At 45.8% G+C, this 15,450-nt stretch overlaps 2 protein-coding genes across 2 annotated transcripts in view; both read right to left on the bottom strand.

Moving 5' to 3' along the window:
* Window positions 1-3,194, bottom strand: part of LOC133141731 (PH and SEC7 domain-containing protein 3-like) — a 108,865-nt gene extending 105,671 nt beyond the window's left edge. The window contains exon 1 of the mRNA XM_061262406.1: window positions 2,727-3,194. Within this exon, the coding sequence (XP_061118390.1) occupies window positions 2,727-3,130 (404 nt within the window). The 5' untranslated portion in view covers window positions 3,131-3,194. The remainder of the gene's footprint in view (window positions 1-2,726) is intronic.
* A 4,193-nt stretch (window positions 3,195-7,387) lies between these two features.
* LOC133141573 (uncharacterized) overlaps window positions 7,388-15,450 on the bottom strand; it is a 35,303-nt gene continuing 27,240 nt past the window's right edge. Inside the window, exons 3-4 of the mRNA XM_061262139.1 lie at window positions 13,461-13,557; window positions 7,388-8,331 (exon numbers count right to left, since the gene is read on the bottom strand). Of these exons, the coding sequence (XP_061118123.1) occupies window positions 7,388-8,331; window positions 13,461-13,557 (1,041 nt within the window). The remainder of the gene's footprint in view (window positions 8,332-13,460; window positions 13,558-15,450) is intronic.

Here is a 15,450-nt window from a genome sequence, read left to right as displayed (position 1 = left end):
AAGAAGAATATGCACATGGCAGGAATGACACAGAATGTGCCAAGTGTATAGCTTTGACGTAAAATGCAGAGTACATGTACGAGAGCTTGCTGCTCTGTTTCAGAGAAAGCACCGCACTGATGTACTGTGAACCATCTCCATGTTGCATGCGATAAAAATCATAGTGGTCACAGTGGTCATTTCCTCAATGACTTGGTTTATATTTTTTTCCTCCACAAGGGTGTAAAATAGTCGCTGGCTCTCTTGAAGTAATGTGTAATCAATAAAGTGTAAATAGTCACTGGCTCTCCTATAGTACTGTGTGGCCTGTAGGGTATAACATAGTCACAGGCTCTCCTGTAGTACTGTGTGACCTGTAGGCTATGAATTAGTCACTGGCTCTCCTGTAGTACTGTGTGACCTGTAGGCTATGAAATAGTCACCGGCTCTCCTGTAGTACTGTGTGACCTGTAGGCTATGAAATAGTCACCGGCTCTCCTGTAGTACTGTCTGACCTGTAGGCTATGAAATAGTCACCGGCTCTCCTGTAGTACTGTGTGACCTGTAGGGTGTGAAATAGTATCAGGCTCTCCTGTAGTACTGTGTGACCTGTAGGGTGTGAAATAGTCACTGACTCACAGGTGAACACAGCTAAATTCAGGCATCGCTCAGTGCTCCTGGGAAGGTGGCACAGTGGCAACTGAAGATGCAGAAGCGATGCAGAAGCGAAAGAAAAAGAACCCGGGCATTCATCCCACATCTCCAGTACACTGACAGCAGCACTGAGCTCCAGACCGCACATCACTTTGTGCTGAAATGGCAAAGCAAAAAAAGCACTCCATCTATTAACTCTCCACTGCTACTGTAATACAGAGGGCAATGCAATCAGCTAGTAATTACTTCAGTAGATACATTTCAGGGAAATGTAGCCATGTTACTTTAATGCTACATAGTGTGCCAATGTTAAGTACCCAGATATACAATAAAACATCAATGCTGAGGCAGTACATGAGCATTTCGGCAAGATTATTGATACCGGATAATGGTTGCACCATCAGAAGGACTTCACACTTAAATAACACAAACCAATGTTATAACTCTTAATGTTGAGAAATGTTATAAACTTGTTATAACCCTTAGTAATTATTGCCTCATTAAACATCTAAAATTTTAATTAAACTGAGAGGGTTAATTCGATTTTAATAAAACAAACTTTCCTATTTTTTAAGACTGCTTTTTCCCCAAATTTTGTTTCTCTCTATAAATCAAGTCACCCTATAATAGATCATAAACATCACAGTGCTTCAACTTTGGTAATACTTAAATCCAAGCTTAAATCCACACTATTCTTGCATCCCTAACTTGTGTCATAAACACCTCTAACCAGTAGAGGGCACACTTTATATTTATTGCTGGTGTCAAGCAACAACAGGAAATACAGTGCCACATAAATAAATTATTACAAGTCAGAGACCCTTTCAATAAAAATGTTATTCCTTGCTGATGGAATCTATGTTTAAGACATCAACAGCAATACAGTGGAACAATACTTACAACAATATGACAATTAATTTAGCATTTTCAAGACCCCTTAAAACAAGAGAAAAGTTAAATCCACTGGATGTACCTACCAATGCTAACATTAATAGCTCTCAGTAAAGATCTGAAGCAACACATATCAAAATTGTCATTGCTGTTACTTCCTTAATGAAGCGAGTCTTGTCTTATAAATTGCTAAATGTGACCAATTCAATGAAGCCACCAGGCCTTGCGCATGTATCACTTCTTGACCTTACAAGGTAGCCCTGTTGCCAGCCACAAGTTATAATAATATAGCCGTATCATTTACTTTAATGCCACCCATTGATCGTGAATGAAGCGGGAACTTACATTAAAGTACAATGAAGCCACTGAACAGTTAGTCATCTTGTAAGTGTAATTATTAGACTTCAGACTATCTTCGCCCTCAACCCACAGCTCACTAGCAGTACATAATAGCACAGAGGTACGACACCACTGGGATTTATTCCTGGGAAGCAAATTTTATGGATGAATCCACAAAACGAAATAGAGCTTCCACACAATTTCAGAAGGCACTAGCCATTCAATTATACTTCATCACACTGGCTTGCCACTTAGTTATCTAATCAATTTTGCAATCATTGTGATGAGCTGGCTCAGGTATTTTGGGAATGCAGCATTTTAACAGTGATGCTCAGATTGCTAAACAAAACTGCTCTGCAGTAGAGTACCAGCCCCTGTGTAGAGTGAGGACCAGTGCGTTTCAGGAACTGCTGCCTCCAGAGTGGCAGTAACACAGCTCTGTTTGCTTTTCATACACAGCGCAATATTATTTTTTTCTGCAGTAGACATATTCTTTTTGCAGAAGAGCCAAAGAGGAAGAGAAAACGGGACCGCCTGCTCATCTCCAAGTTCCACTTTCTCCACTTCCTGGAGAAAGCAAAACTGTTATGGGAGCAGGAAGTGGAATTGTGTGCTCATACTAATCCTCTGACCCCCGGCTCTACACAGAAAGCCTGTCAGGAGTAGGATTACAGCCTCTAATTAACGACAGCACGGTCAAAGTTTACGTTTGAGTCATTCATTAATATATTTAAAACGTGCTGATGTATTCAAAGCCCGTAGTAAATTATGGCACTTTAACCTAGGGTTGAGAGCACAGAGCGGGTTGAGAGAGTAATTCAATTCACACAAAAGAACGAGAGACAGCAAAAAGCCAGGCTTACCTCAAGCAGCCCTGCAGCCAATCGCGAGGGTCCATCTGCATGTTCTCCAGCAGTCCATTGGCCAGCCCGGCGGGGTGTTCCGGCCGGTCGGCGGCCCCGCTCGGGCCGGTGCTCCCGTCCGGCACGTCCAGGAACGCCGAGGTCACCTCCAGGGCCGCCTTCCCGCTCTTCCCCGTGGCCGTCACGCTCAGCACTTCCTGCCTGCACGCCTCGGCCCCGCCCTCCAGGAAGTGGCAGCTCTCTTTGAGCCGCTGCTGGATCATGGGGGTGAGGGGCATGTCGAAGCTGAAGCAGGCGTCCGACTCGTCGGCCGAGGAGAGGGCGTCCAGAGAGTCCAGGCTGCTGTACAGCGTGCTGCGCAGACGCTCCGACTCCAGGATGCTCTCGAACTGCGAGCTGAACATGTCCGTGGCCTCCTCGCTCTCCTGCTCCGCCCCGGCCTCCTCCTGGCTCCCCCGGGCCTCCGCACCCCTGCCGAGGAGACACACGACGGTGAGGAAGCGCATCTGCAGCTGATCCCCTCAGCACTTTGATCAAGCTAAACGCACTGCACAGTATTTATTGATACTTTACATCATGGCTAATCGACTGCTGGCCCAGAGGCCAAGTTCAACACAACGTTTGCTCTTGGCCACTTAATCATTACATTATATTTATTTAGCAAATGCTCTTACCCAGAGCAACTGACAATATAGGAGAAGCATTGAGTGCATTCAGCTGATTAATTCGAGATATAGTACCAGAATTGGCTAATAACATTCACTGAACATCAACAAGAAGTAGAAATGTTTATGTACAGGCAAACTGTGGTAGCTTTGTACAGGGGCGGCCTGTAGCGTAGTGGTTAAGGTAAATGACTGGGACACCCGGTGTAGCCACAATAAGATCCGCACAGCTGTTGGGCCCTTGAGCAAGGCCCTTAACCCTGCATTGCTCCAGGGGAGGATTGTCTCCTGCTTAGTCTAATCAACTGTACGTCACTCTGGATAAGAGCGTCTGCCAAATGCCAATAATATATATATAATATATATATATATAATATATATATATAATATAGCTTAAACCCCACTAGATAAAAGGTAATTGATATATTCATATTTTCATCTTATTTATACATTGTTGTCTAAATAATATGTGGAATGACCTATAGGTTTCATTTCAGGAGGACTCTGGCCCCAGGTATAAGAGTAGTGTTCTGTGTGATAATTAATCTGCTGGTTCTGCATGTTGGTATCAGTATTACAGCGATCCTTGTCCTCAAGCAGTCAGAGTTTCTGGATCAAATTAATCATTTTCCAATTCTGATGAAAAAAAGAGGACCTGATATATTTTCTGAGGAAATTCACTGCATACCCATTCAAAAACCATCGGAGGGGGGTGTTTCTCGGACAATCGGCGATTTATGTTACTTTAACACACAATTGAGACAAGAAATAAATACCAAAATCCCTGGGTGGGATAAGTCAATAAGTATCCTGAGTATTCCAAAGCACTGGTGCTTCAGGCATTTTCAAACACAAACCTGATTGAGGAATGTTTGGTGTGTCCCATCAGTAACTTTCCCTGAGCTATATAACTATCTCTTTCTCCAAAGATGGCCCCTGGGTGCCCTTGAAGAAAATGAAGTCATGAGTCCTGAGGTAAGACCCATCACTGTGGTCCACTGAGCAATCGCTATTCCATTAAAAACTGTCTCGCTCTCAAATAACATCAATATCAAAGCAAATTATTCCTTAAGCATGAACAGCTTTGAAAATCTGCAATGTCACACGTTAACCACCGTTGTCAGTTACCGTTTATGACTCATTTGTAATCGATATAGTTTGTATTGTCAATATATAGACCACCAGTTTGACCATCGGCTTACTTGTACTAGCTAAATAAATTTTGACTAGCTATATCTAGCTAGAGACCAGCTTTGACCAGCTACAGACCAGTTATGACCAGCAAGAAGTGTTGAAAACGATGACTTTTGAACAGGGATAGGTTTGCCATTTGTACAAAGTGCACTTTCAGACAGATAATACTTAAATTCAATCAATTATATTGAACTTTATGAGTCATCTTTTTACAGGTATTGACCAGCGACAGTGGTTGAGCACAAAGTGCGTAGTTATTTGTTCTAAGGATAAAATGCTTCATCAATTTGACCGATTGTAGATAAAATGACAGAACATTTTATTGGCTATCAGAAAGACCACCGCTTCAAACAAAATATGCCATAAAGGCACTCAAATCCGTGTAAGGAAAGGGCCCCGGCACGTGTGAATATGCAGAGGAAGTCATAAGCACCCGATGGCATTATTAACCCCGAGACCTTGACACCAATCACTTCCTCGCCCGGAAACTCAAACTAAACAATGACGTTTCCGTTACTACCGCGTTAGTGCCCGTTAGTTGCCCCCTCCGGGACATCTTTGAAAACACTTCATCAATCCGGGGTTTTTCCACCTAAGCCAACTGAAATAGCGGTATTTAATGAATTCTGTCATTTCAGCAGTTGGAATCTGTAATCTCGGAGATCCAAATGGCGATAACGCCCCCACCCCTCAACTTATTCGGCAGCACAATCACATTTTTGCACTTCCTGTCCTGTCGGGCTGGAGATTCAAAGCGACCCTTTGAAATAGGGAGAAGGTTTTTGGGCGAGATAAGGCCTAATCCCACAATAAAACCTGGGCTATTATTTCATGCTGCCGGTTCGGTAAACTTAATCTTTAATGCGGCAGTGGAAGGCCCTTCATTTATGCATTTTATTATTTATTTACGTGGTTATTTATTTATTCTTAGGTACATATACAGTGCAATCTGTACGTATTCGGACAGTTTGTACAATTTCTGTTATTTTGGCTCTGTATCTAGTCCAGCACATTGGATTTGAAATGAAACTAAAAATGTGAGGTTAAAGTGCTTTAATTGTCTGCTGTAATTTGAGGGCATTAACATCTATATTGGGTGATGCGTGTGGGAATCACATCCTTTTTATACATCAACCCCCCATTTTAGGGCACCAAAAGTAATTTGACGGTTGGATTCGCAGCTGCTTCAGAAAAGTCACCTGTATTCAATCATTTGCTTCATGCATGTATAAGAAAGCGTTCTGCATCTCGTCTCGAGTCTAGGCTTTTGATTGCATTTGGAGTCTGTTATTGTCAACATGAGGACCAGAGCTGTGCCAATGACAGTCAAGGAAGCCATTATGATGCTGAGAAAAAATAAACAAAAACAGAGATATAAAAAATAAAAATAAAAACTGTCAGAGACATAGGCACAACAATAGGCTTACTGAAACAAACTTTTGAACTTCAGTGCGAAGAAAGAGAGCATTGGTGTATACTTGGGATCATTGCCTTGCTGTGGGCTGAAGCAGTTTGGAGGCTTGGAGACATTTGATTTGAGATCATTCCGCTGCTGCTATCAGCAGTTACATTATCAACAAGGCAAGTGAATCAGCATCCGGGGCAGCCATACAGTACACGCCCAAACTCTCACTCCTGAGGGGGGTGCTTTGGTTCTTGGGCAGTTCCTTTTAACCTCAACACCTTACTCTCGCCATCACTCCGAAACGAGTCAATCTTGGTCTCATCTGTCTACAAGACCTTTTTATAGAACTTTGCAGGCTCTTTTATGTATGTCTTAGCAAGCTGTAAGCTGGCCTTCCTGTTTCTGCAACTTACTAGTGCTCTCTGTAAAGCCTCTGTGACCCCTTCAGAGAAGAGTAGTCACTGACACATCCACACCTATCAGACAGGTGTTTGGGAGTTTTACTTCATTATCGGGAGAATTCTTTGCTCATTAATTGTACAGGTCTTCCTTGGCCTACCAGCCTCTTTGCTTTACTGGGCTCACCACTGCTCTCTTTCTTCTTAATGATGTTCCAGCTTATTTCGGTAAGCCTTTGGTTTAGTCTTCGTCGCTGACGGTTTTCTTCTTATTTCTCAGCCTCATAATGGCTTCCTCGACTGTCATTGGCACAGCTCTGGTCCCCATGATGACAAATGCCAAAAATAGACTAAAACAATCAAAAGCCTAGAATCAAGACTAGACACTCAAAGCTGTCTTATGCCTGCACTTTGGAAGCGATGGAATTCACCTGACTGTACAGAAGCGGCTGAGAAGCCAACCGTCCAATTACTTTTGGGGGAGGACTATGGATAAAAAGGAATGTGATTCCTGCACACATCACCCGATATGGATGTAAATACACTCAAATCAAAGGGGACTACACTTTAACCTCACATTAATGGTGATGTTTCAAATCCAAAGTGCTGGACTACTGTGCCAAAAGAACAGAAACTGCACCACCTGCAGTTTACATACTGCGTTGTACATTGACCATAAAAAGAAGTTCAAACATGGTTCATGTCCACCAGCACTGACATAACAGTAATATGTCCCGCAACACCACGCCAATATTAAATTCTCAATTGTTACCACTGGTAACAACCAACACTGGTCACACTAAAACCCAGATGATGTTAAATTGGTGTAACCCTGAGTTGACTGAATTTGAGTCTAAGTTGATGGATTCTCCAGATACTGCGTTTAAATGCACACTGCAGGCAGTCACTCCCCTCTTATAGGAGTTATTCTGGTTCAGCTCAATATGAAACAGAAGACAGAAGAGGCCTTCAGTGAGCGCAGAGATGAGGCGGCAGGGCTCACCTGGAGTCCAGCTCAGGTGTGCTCTCGCTCTCTGGACTCTCCACACACACTTCCGGAACGGTCTGGAACACCTCGTCCTCCATGGGGCCCGGCTGGGGCAGAGGGGACGGGGCAGAGTTTGTGCTCTTTGGGCGGTTCTCTGGAGGCTCTGGGCTGTCCGGGGATGTCTCCCCTTTCGTGTCCCCCTCCTTCTCCGCCTCCCCGTGGCTTTGCACCTGTACGTCCGTGCCAGGGGCATCCGGCCCCGCACGCCCCTGATCCTGCGTGCTCTCCGGGCGGTTTTCCGCAAAGCGGATTTTCTTGTGGGGCTTCTCCTTGGCCTGCCCTCCGTCGAGGAAGGCCGTGAAGATTCCGGGGATTTCCGCCAAGATTTTGCTGGACTCCTCCAGGGACTGGTCCAGGAGCCCGTCTGCGTGGGAGCCGAAGCCCAAGGGCCCCGCCCGGCCCGGCCCCGGCCCGCTCACTGGGGCAGCTGGGGCCGGGGCGTCCGTCAGCGCGTCCGGGCCAGAGGGAACGTTCCGGGCCTCTCCGTTCACCCCGGCGGCGTGAGCGAGCGCCTCGCCCGGTGCTGCCGAGCTCGGCAAAACCGAATTCTGCACCAGGGCCTCGGCCCAGGGCTCCAGAACCAGGCCCGACTCCAGGAGGGAGTCTCCAGATTTTTCCGGTTTGGAAGCGTGCGGGTCTGGCGGGGCCCCGCTCTGCCCGTTGCAGGGGATCATGGTCGTGGGAACGGCGTCTTCGGGGGGATGGCGTCTGTGCTCGGGGTCATCCTGACCCCCTCCGCCCAGCCCACGCAGCAGGTGTGCCAGCTCCCTGTCGATCTCTAGAAAGAGCGACGTCTCATCAAAGTCATCCTCTCTGCCATCATCAGCTGCTCCAGACTGGAGAGAGGGGGCGGAGGTCTCTCTGCTGCCCCCTTGTGGGAGGATGTGGGCGTTTTCTACGGAAACAGGAGAAGAATGCGGGGCGGTGGGGGTTACACTATCATCCATAGTGCTCTGCAGCAAAACATTTAAATTACCAACGCCAAAATGCTTTTAAAAGCTTTATCAAATTTTTAAGGGAAAGTTTACAGTAATTTAAAGTTAAGGTAACTCTTACATTAAAATTTGTAGTCTTTTTAAAACTCTTTTTAAAATAAGTCTCTATCGCTCTCCCTCTCTTTCCTCCTCTCACTTTCTCTCATCCCATTGATGGAGCTGCAGCATTATCACTACCACACATAATAACTGACCGATTGAACAAAACAGGCTTTTCTATCTCCACTGAATCTTGGATCTGTGATTTCAAAACACTACCCTGTGTATGTTTTAAAGGGACACATGAGAATGAACTAAAGGCCACCCTCTTAACAGCGCCATCATGAATAGCTCTTATGTTGTCAAGGGAACACTGAAGCACTGTATAGACCTTGTGAAAGAAATAGGGCAGTCCTGAGAAGAGCAATCCACAGTCAGTCCTGTAGGTGGCACAATCGCACCCATTCTCTCAGGCAGCTGCTCTAACTTGCCCTTGTATACCCAGAGGGAGACACACAGCACTGGTCACTGGTCACCTGTTTAAAAGTCAGTTTAAACAGGCTTCAGAATTAACAACATATGCATCAATAATTAAGTGATCTATATTTTTGAGGTACTCAAATGACTTTTAATATCAAACACATTTTTTATCTTCCCCGTCATGTTGATTCCAGCACCCTAATGCAACCCAAAATAGTTTCAACTGACCCAAGAAATATTACAACATTCACTTAACATTATAAAAACATATGCGAACATATCGCCATCTCCTTGAAACATATGTGCTTATGAATTTAAAAGCCGACAAGCGCTCCACCAGAGCATATTTCTCCTGGTCTGGTCTTTGAAACACTCTTGCTATGCCCACTGGCTTTGACATTCAAGTTTTTTTTGAATAAAACATGGGAGAGCAGGGTTCAAGTATAAAAGATAAATCAGACATGTCCAGTCTTTCTGGAAGGCACAGGACCAAAGTAATAAAACAGTCTGTGCTCTGCTTCTGCTGGTCCTGTATGCAGTACGACTCCGTCTTCCACACACAGCACAACACAACAGGAAACCTCCACCAAACCAGGCCTGTTCAACACCATGCTAATTCTGAGGAACTGCATTTCAACTATGCGGAGTTTATTCTGTACCGTGTGGAATTCCTGGGCAGTGTAGCATAGTTTGGCACTGAACCAAGCTGCACGTGTCAAATATCAGGGATATATTTAGCCCCGTCTGCCGAGAACCTAACAGTTATTGCATTGAATCTGCTGTTAACTTGACCTTACCAAGAAAGTGCACTTAGTTCTAACTTAATTACAGCTCATGGCTGTGGGATCATTAGATTTCATTCGCTCTGGGAGACTGAGATTGAGACTGAGACCGAGTCTTCATGACGACAGTCTGTCTTGAATAGTCTCAGATACTCTATAAAATGAGGGCGGACAGCCAAACAAGTGAAGCGCTCCATTCCCGGGTCTGAATGCACTGCATAAAAGCCCTCAGACTCTATTCCATCTCGTGCCAACAGATGGAAGATGAAAGAATTTGTCACAGCGTGGAGCTTTATCAGCCACTAGATGGCAATGTTTTACCAATTAATGCGACAGGCATATGAAAGCCATTGTGTGACAGGCATATCAAGGCCGTCAACATCTCAAAAGAAAGAGAGAGGGGTTCTTGAGTTAACATCAAGTTGCATAAATTAACATTTTTCAAACGCACATCTTAACGATCTTAATCATGATGATGTCTGCCAAAAAAACCCCCGAAAAAGCACTGAACAGAAATGGTATCCTTAATCCAAAGGCATGGCAATGCAAGGGGAATGTGAAAGAATTAGTCCACCATGTACGAAACGGTGCCTTTTCAAGGCATACAGAGGGACAGTCATAGGGGGCAGTCGCTGTTAGAAAGCAAATGAGCAGGGCTGCACTGAACAGTGCTGTCTTCATCAGAGCCAGCCCTCACAGGCTTCCCAAGATAATCCTTACACACACACACACACACACACACACACACACACACACACACACGACAGGGACAAGGCTCATATTGTTTGTCCCTTTACTTTGAATAAAACTTGAAGCCATTGCGGTTATCAGTACTTTTCCATGAACTTAACACACCTGACATTCAGAAAAAAGAAGTGCATTGCGGCTTGGATTGGGCTGCCATGTCGCGCTGCAATGAGAGCTTTGGGTTAATACGCTGCTGCATCTCCTGCTTGGCATAGCGTAGCCTAGGAAATTATGACCATCACTGACGATATGAAAGAGAATACTCTTCTTCTGGCACAGGCGTTTTGGTAACACAAATTACAGGGGAGGGACAGGGGTTTCTTTTCAGGGCTGTCATCGGAGCTGTGACAGGAACACGGAGCAGAACCGGTTAAGCGTGCTGCAGCGGGGAAGGCCCCGCCTACACACAAATTCATCATCCAATTACAACGAGCTGAATGAAACCCAATGCCCCTCCCCCAAGTAAAACCAGAACCAAAACTGAGGGCAGAAAATCACGCTATGCACGTGTTAAGCAGTTGTTAAAGGTAATTGTTCTCCGAATCATAATTTAAAATGGGTGCGTCACACATGTTGTTCAACATTTAATTACTGCACGGCCCTACATTCAGTGTAATGCTTTTAATGTTCTTCAGAAAGTGTCAGCAGAAAGCCTGGGTCTTCCTGCCCAGAGAATAGGATATCTATTACAAATGAGAGCAAAAAGGTCTCAAGGTGAGAATAAGAATGTGTTGTGGGTGACTGCAGAGCGTGAATATTCATCCTACAGACCTAAGCTAAAGATCTTTTAAAACCTCATTAAAGAATACTGCAGAGCAATAAAGGGAAGTGTTAATGAACGGCCCCAGGACACTATCTGCCTTTAAATGGAACCCCTAACTGGGGCTTCTTGGGAAATGCAAATGATAACCACACTAAATATTAAAGTGCATCTTTTCAGTATCCTCATGGCTTATGATGCAAAACCCTTTTCGGGGGGGGGGGGGGGCAACAGTTGTTGTAATCCACAGAATGCATGGAGAGCACGTGTAAATTTCAAAAGTGTGCAAATATAATCAAAACAATGACGTGGGCTACCGGTGTGGTTAGAGTAAAAGGAGATAATATATGTAAGATGAACAGCTTCCTGAGAATGGAAAGATAAGGAATACTAGGCTGACAAACACTGGTGCTGTACCGTTACTGTACGCTGGTGACTGAATGAGCGAGGGAATGACAGACCACTGCAATGGCTGTTGTGAAATTGCTTTTAATGCCTACAGAAAAACAGGCGGCAGAAATATATCTGTCAATACCGCTGTCCAAACTTTCCAAACCTGCATTGAGCAATTCTGTTCCGTAAGCTTTACCATCTAAGCAAGCCCGGCTTAAGGGAAGCATTATCCCCTGGGGTGTTCCAACAGACAATGGGGTTAATAGAACCACAGCTTTCCAAAGCCTTCTTTATACTCCAGCGCGTGCGTGTGTGTGTGTGTGTGTGTGTGTGTGCGCGCGTGTGTGTGTGTGTGCGCCCGTATCTCTGTGTGTGCAGGTGCGATAGAACCGCAAGCGAAAGTCACTTCAGAAACCCGAAACCAGGAAGAGCCGAGATTGGTTTTTAACCGCAAGAGGAAAGGCTTCCTCATTACCTGAGAAGCCCGTACCGTTCGCTCAGGAGATAATAGCGCTCGCTTCAATTTCAGCACTCAGACCCGGGGTAAGAGGCTGGCTTATCTAATTATAGCCCGCGTGCGGCGTTCCTCCACAGCGTGAGGCGGCAGGCCTCATTATTTACAGGGTCTCCGCTCGTGGGTGAATGTGGACCCCGGGCAGCAGCTGGCTGTCTCTCACGGCTCCTTCCACAGCGCCTCGCCGTCGAGCGACGGCTTACCGCGCGGCGAGGGGGACACGCCACTGCGCGGAACGGGGAGATAAAAAAGGGACGTATAATCTCGGAGAAAAGCCCTTTATTAAAAAAAAAAAAAAAAAACTAGAATAGAAACAGCGATGTATACCCAACATGCCGTTGCAGCAGGGAGAAAATGCCAGTAAATACAGGGATAAAAAGGATTTCACATATCCTTTAAAAAAAATAAAAAATACAGCCTCCAACACTGATTGATTTAGCAGAGCTCACAGTGGTACAGTCCGCAGAGGCTGTTCTAACAGAACTGTAGTGAAACTACCACTAAGTTATTACACAGCTCTACCGGGGGGCTTTACAATGCCGCAGAATCAGGACGAAAGATAGAAACCAGGATTTAAAAGATTTGAAATTAATGGGATCTTTGTGTAGGATTATTCCTAATACGTTTAATAACATCCACCCAGCAAAGGTCAGTCAGCGTGGCCTCTGTGTGACTGAAGAGGGAACGTTTCCTCCAGTGTTCATTAGTTAAGAAAAGCTCAGCTCACTGCTGCAATCTAATTAACGTGGACATTACCGAAGGACCACCGGCAGAGGGAAGGAGCTTTTGTTTGTAATTCAAGCCTTCAGACGCATTCAAACGGCGTGCTCCACAGGTTATGACACGGTCAGATTAAATTCTTCTTCTGGCTATTTTTCTAAGGAACGAAGCCCTTGGAATATTTCAGGTGAAACATATAACAGTACAGTATCCATGCTTGGGAAGTTCTGGCGCTGTGAAGCGCAGGGTGGAGGGTGCAGGGCAGGGTGGAGGGTGCAGGGCAGGGTGCAGGGCAGGGTGGAGGGTGCAGGGTGGAGGGTGCAGGGCAGGGCGCAGGGCAGGGTAGAGGGTGCAGGGCAGGGTGCAGGGCAGGGTGGAGGGTGCAGGGCAGGGCGCAGGGCAGGGTGGAGGGTGCAGGGCAGGGTGGAGGGTGCAGGGTGGAGGGTGCAGGGCAGGGCGCAGGGCAGGGTGGAGGGCGCAGGGCAGGGTGGAGGGTGCAGGGCAGGGTGGAGGGCAGGGTGGAGGGTGCAGGGCAGGGTGCAGGGCGCAGGGCAGGGTGCAGGGCAGGGTGCAGGGTAGGGTGCAGGGTAGGGTGCAGGGCAGGGTGCAGGGTAGGGTGCAGGGTAGGGTGCAGGGCAGGGGAACGCTTCATACCGTGGTCCGCTGAGGCCGGCCCAAACAGGAACTCGTACTTTGCCTTGGCCACACTCTGAGCGTGCGAAGTGCTGTTCACCCAAACAAACGGTCCGGCCTGCAAGGAGAGACCACAAACACAGTCAGAGTTACCACTGCTTTAACCCCCCAGTCTCACTGCCCACTTACATTTCAATTTCTCCTACTCTACCAGCTTCTGTTACAAAGAAATCTAATCCAGCATGTCGGTGATCTCCGGGATACAGCATGACTCATACTTTAAAGTGTAATTTATGGATGCAGAGGAGAGATTTGTAGACTCCATTGCACTTTAATTCAACTGTTACACATTGAAGTGTACCGTGAAGGGGACATTAACCAAAATGACTCAGGAACTGCAAATGCGAATTTCCGTGATTCGCCCAGACAATCTAGACTCCCCTAATGCTTTGCAGACACGACTGGGTGGAATAACGGCAAACAATCCTCAGAGGTCGCAGCCACTCTACGGAGAATGCTCAAGTCAGCAGAGAAATACCTTTCCCCAAGACGTCCAACAGCCCCGTGCTTTTACACACATGCTTGGGAGGATTAAAGCATGCTGGCAGACATCATACAGCTTACACTGGGAATCAGGGACAATCGCATTGGCTTCTATAGCAAAAAAATGTTTTAGCTATACCCTCAATCAGAATTTAAATCAATTTACCCTCGCCTTTATATACTAACATAAGATAACAGAACAACATAAAACATTATGAGGAGAACAGGTCATTCAGCCCAGCAATGCTTGCCTTTTTCTATCAGTAAAAGTGTAGCTAAAGCTTAGTTTACCTAAAAGCCAGACGGTATCTAGCACCGTCTCAAGCCTGGTCTTGAGTTTCTACCTCCACTACGCGACCCTGCACTTCCACACACAGACCATCTATGTGTGAACAAATACCTCCTAATGTCTGCACCAAATGTGCGAACAATTTATCCTTTCATTTCCATTAATGGCCCCTCATTCTGCTAATATTAACATTGCATATCTACGTTCATGACATAATGCAGCGGTTTCATAACCATGATATTAATGTACATAATAAATGACATGGTAATGGCCATTAGTGCTACCGCCCATTACACTGCAAGGTAAGATGGCATGAGTTTCTGATAATATGTGTAAGCACAACACAGCTGGAACAGGGAAAAACAGATACAATCCAACGGCATGTGCAAATGCATTTAGCCATAAATGACTACACTTACCTCCAGACACATTAAACCTAACTAACCATAAATGAACAATAGCCCATGCGATTCTGATGAGGAACGCCCTACAGAGCAGCAGAACTTCTTAGTACATTAAAATAAAATATGCAAATAATTGGCTAAATCTTCCCAAATTCATATCATCATCCAAACGGTATCTCGTAATGTAACCGGTGCCTGTTATAGACTCACTTTAAACACATCACAGGTGGCAGCTTAGCTGAGTGTTAGGCTAGTTCCTACAGCACAGTTAGGCTGTTGTTAACAGTGCATCAAACTGAAACCACTCCAACTATGAGCGTTAGCGCTGTGCCCAGGACACTGAAAGCCGTGCACTGGCTCATTGCCTCATCAGAAGGGCTGTGTACTGCTCATGCACAAACATGCACACCTCAGGACTCACTCGCTGTCAGCACCTGTGCACTAACACACAGCTCTGAAGTAGGCCAAATGTAAACTGCACATATTCTGCGGCTCTGCACTCATATCATTTAATAATCATTATTATTTCATCTCCAGGTAACGGAAAATTGAAGTAAATCTTTAAAACAAGCATGTTCCGGTATCCGCTCCTCAGATAAATCTAAATCGGCGGGCTTTTGTGCGGCGTGTTGCAGCGCGGAGCCGCGAGGGTAATTTGCTGCGGGACCCGCAGACGGCTCTTAGGGTTCCGTGGGAAAGCGGTTGCCATGGTTGCTCTGAGGGAGCCAGGGAATGCAGGACTCACTTCCCAGAAAATGTGTTGTGCAGGACAGCC

The sequence above is a fragment of the Conger conger genome, chromosome 12 (genome assembly GCF_963514075.1).
Source record: "Conger conger chromosome 12, fConCon1.1, whole genome shotgun sequence".
NCBI classification, from domain to species: domain Eukaryota; kingdom Metazoa; phylum Chordata; class Actinopteri; order Anguilliformes; family Congridae; genus Conger; species Conger conger.
Note: the sequence above shows the minus strand (reverse complement) of the source record. Positions and strands in the feature narration are given on the sequence as shown.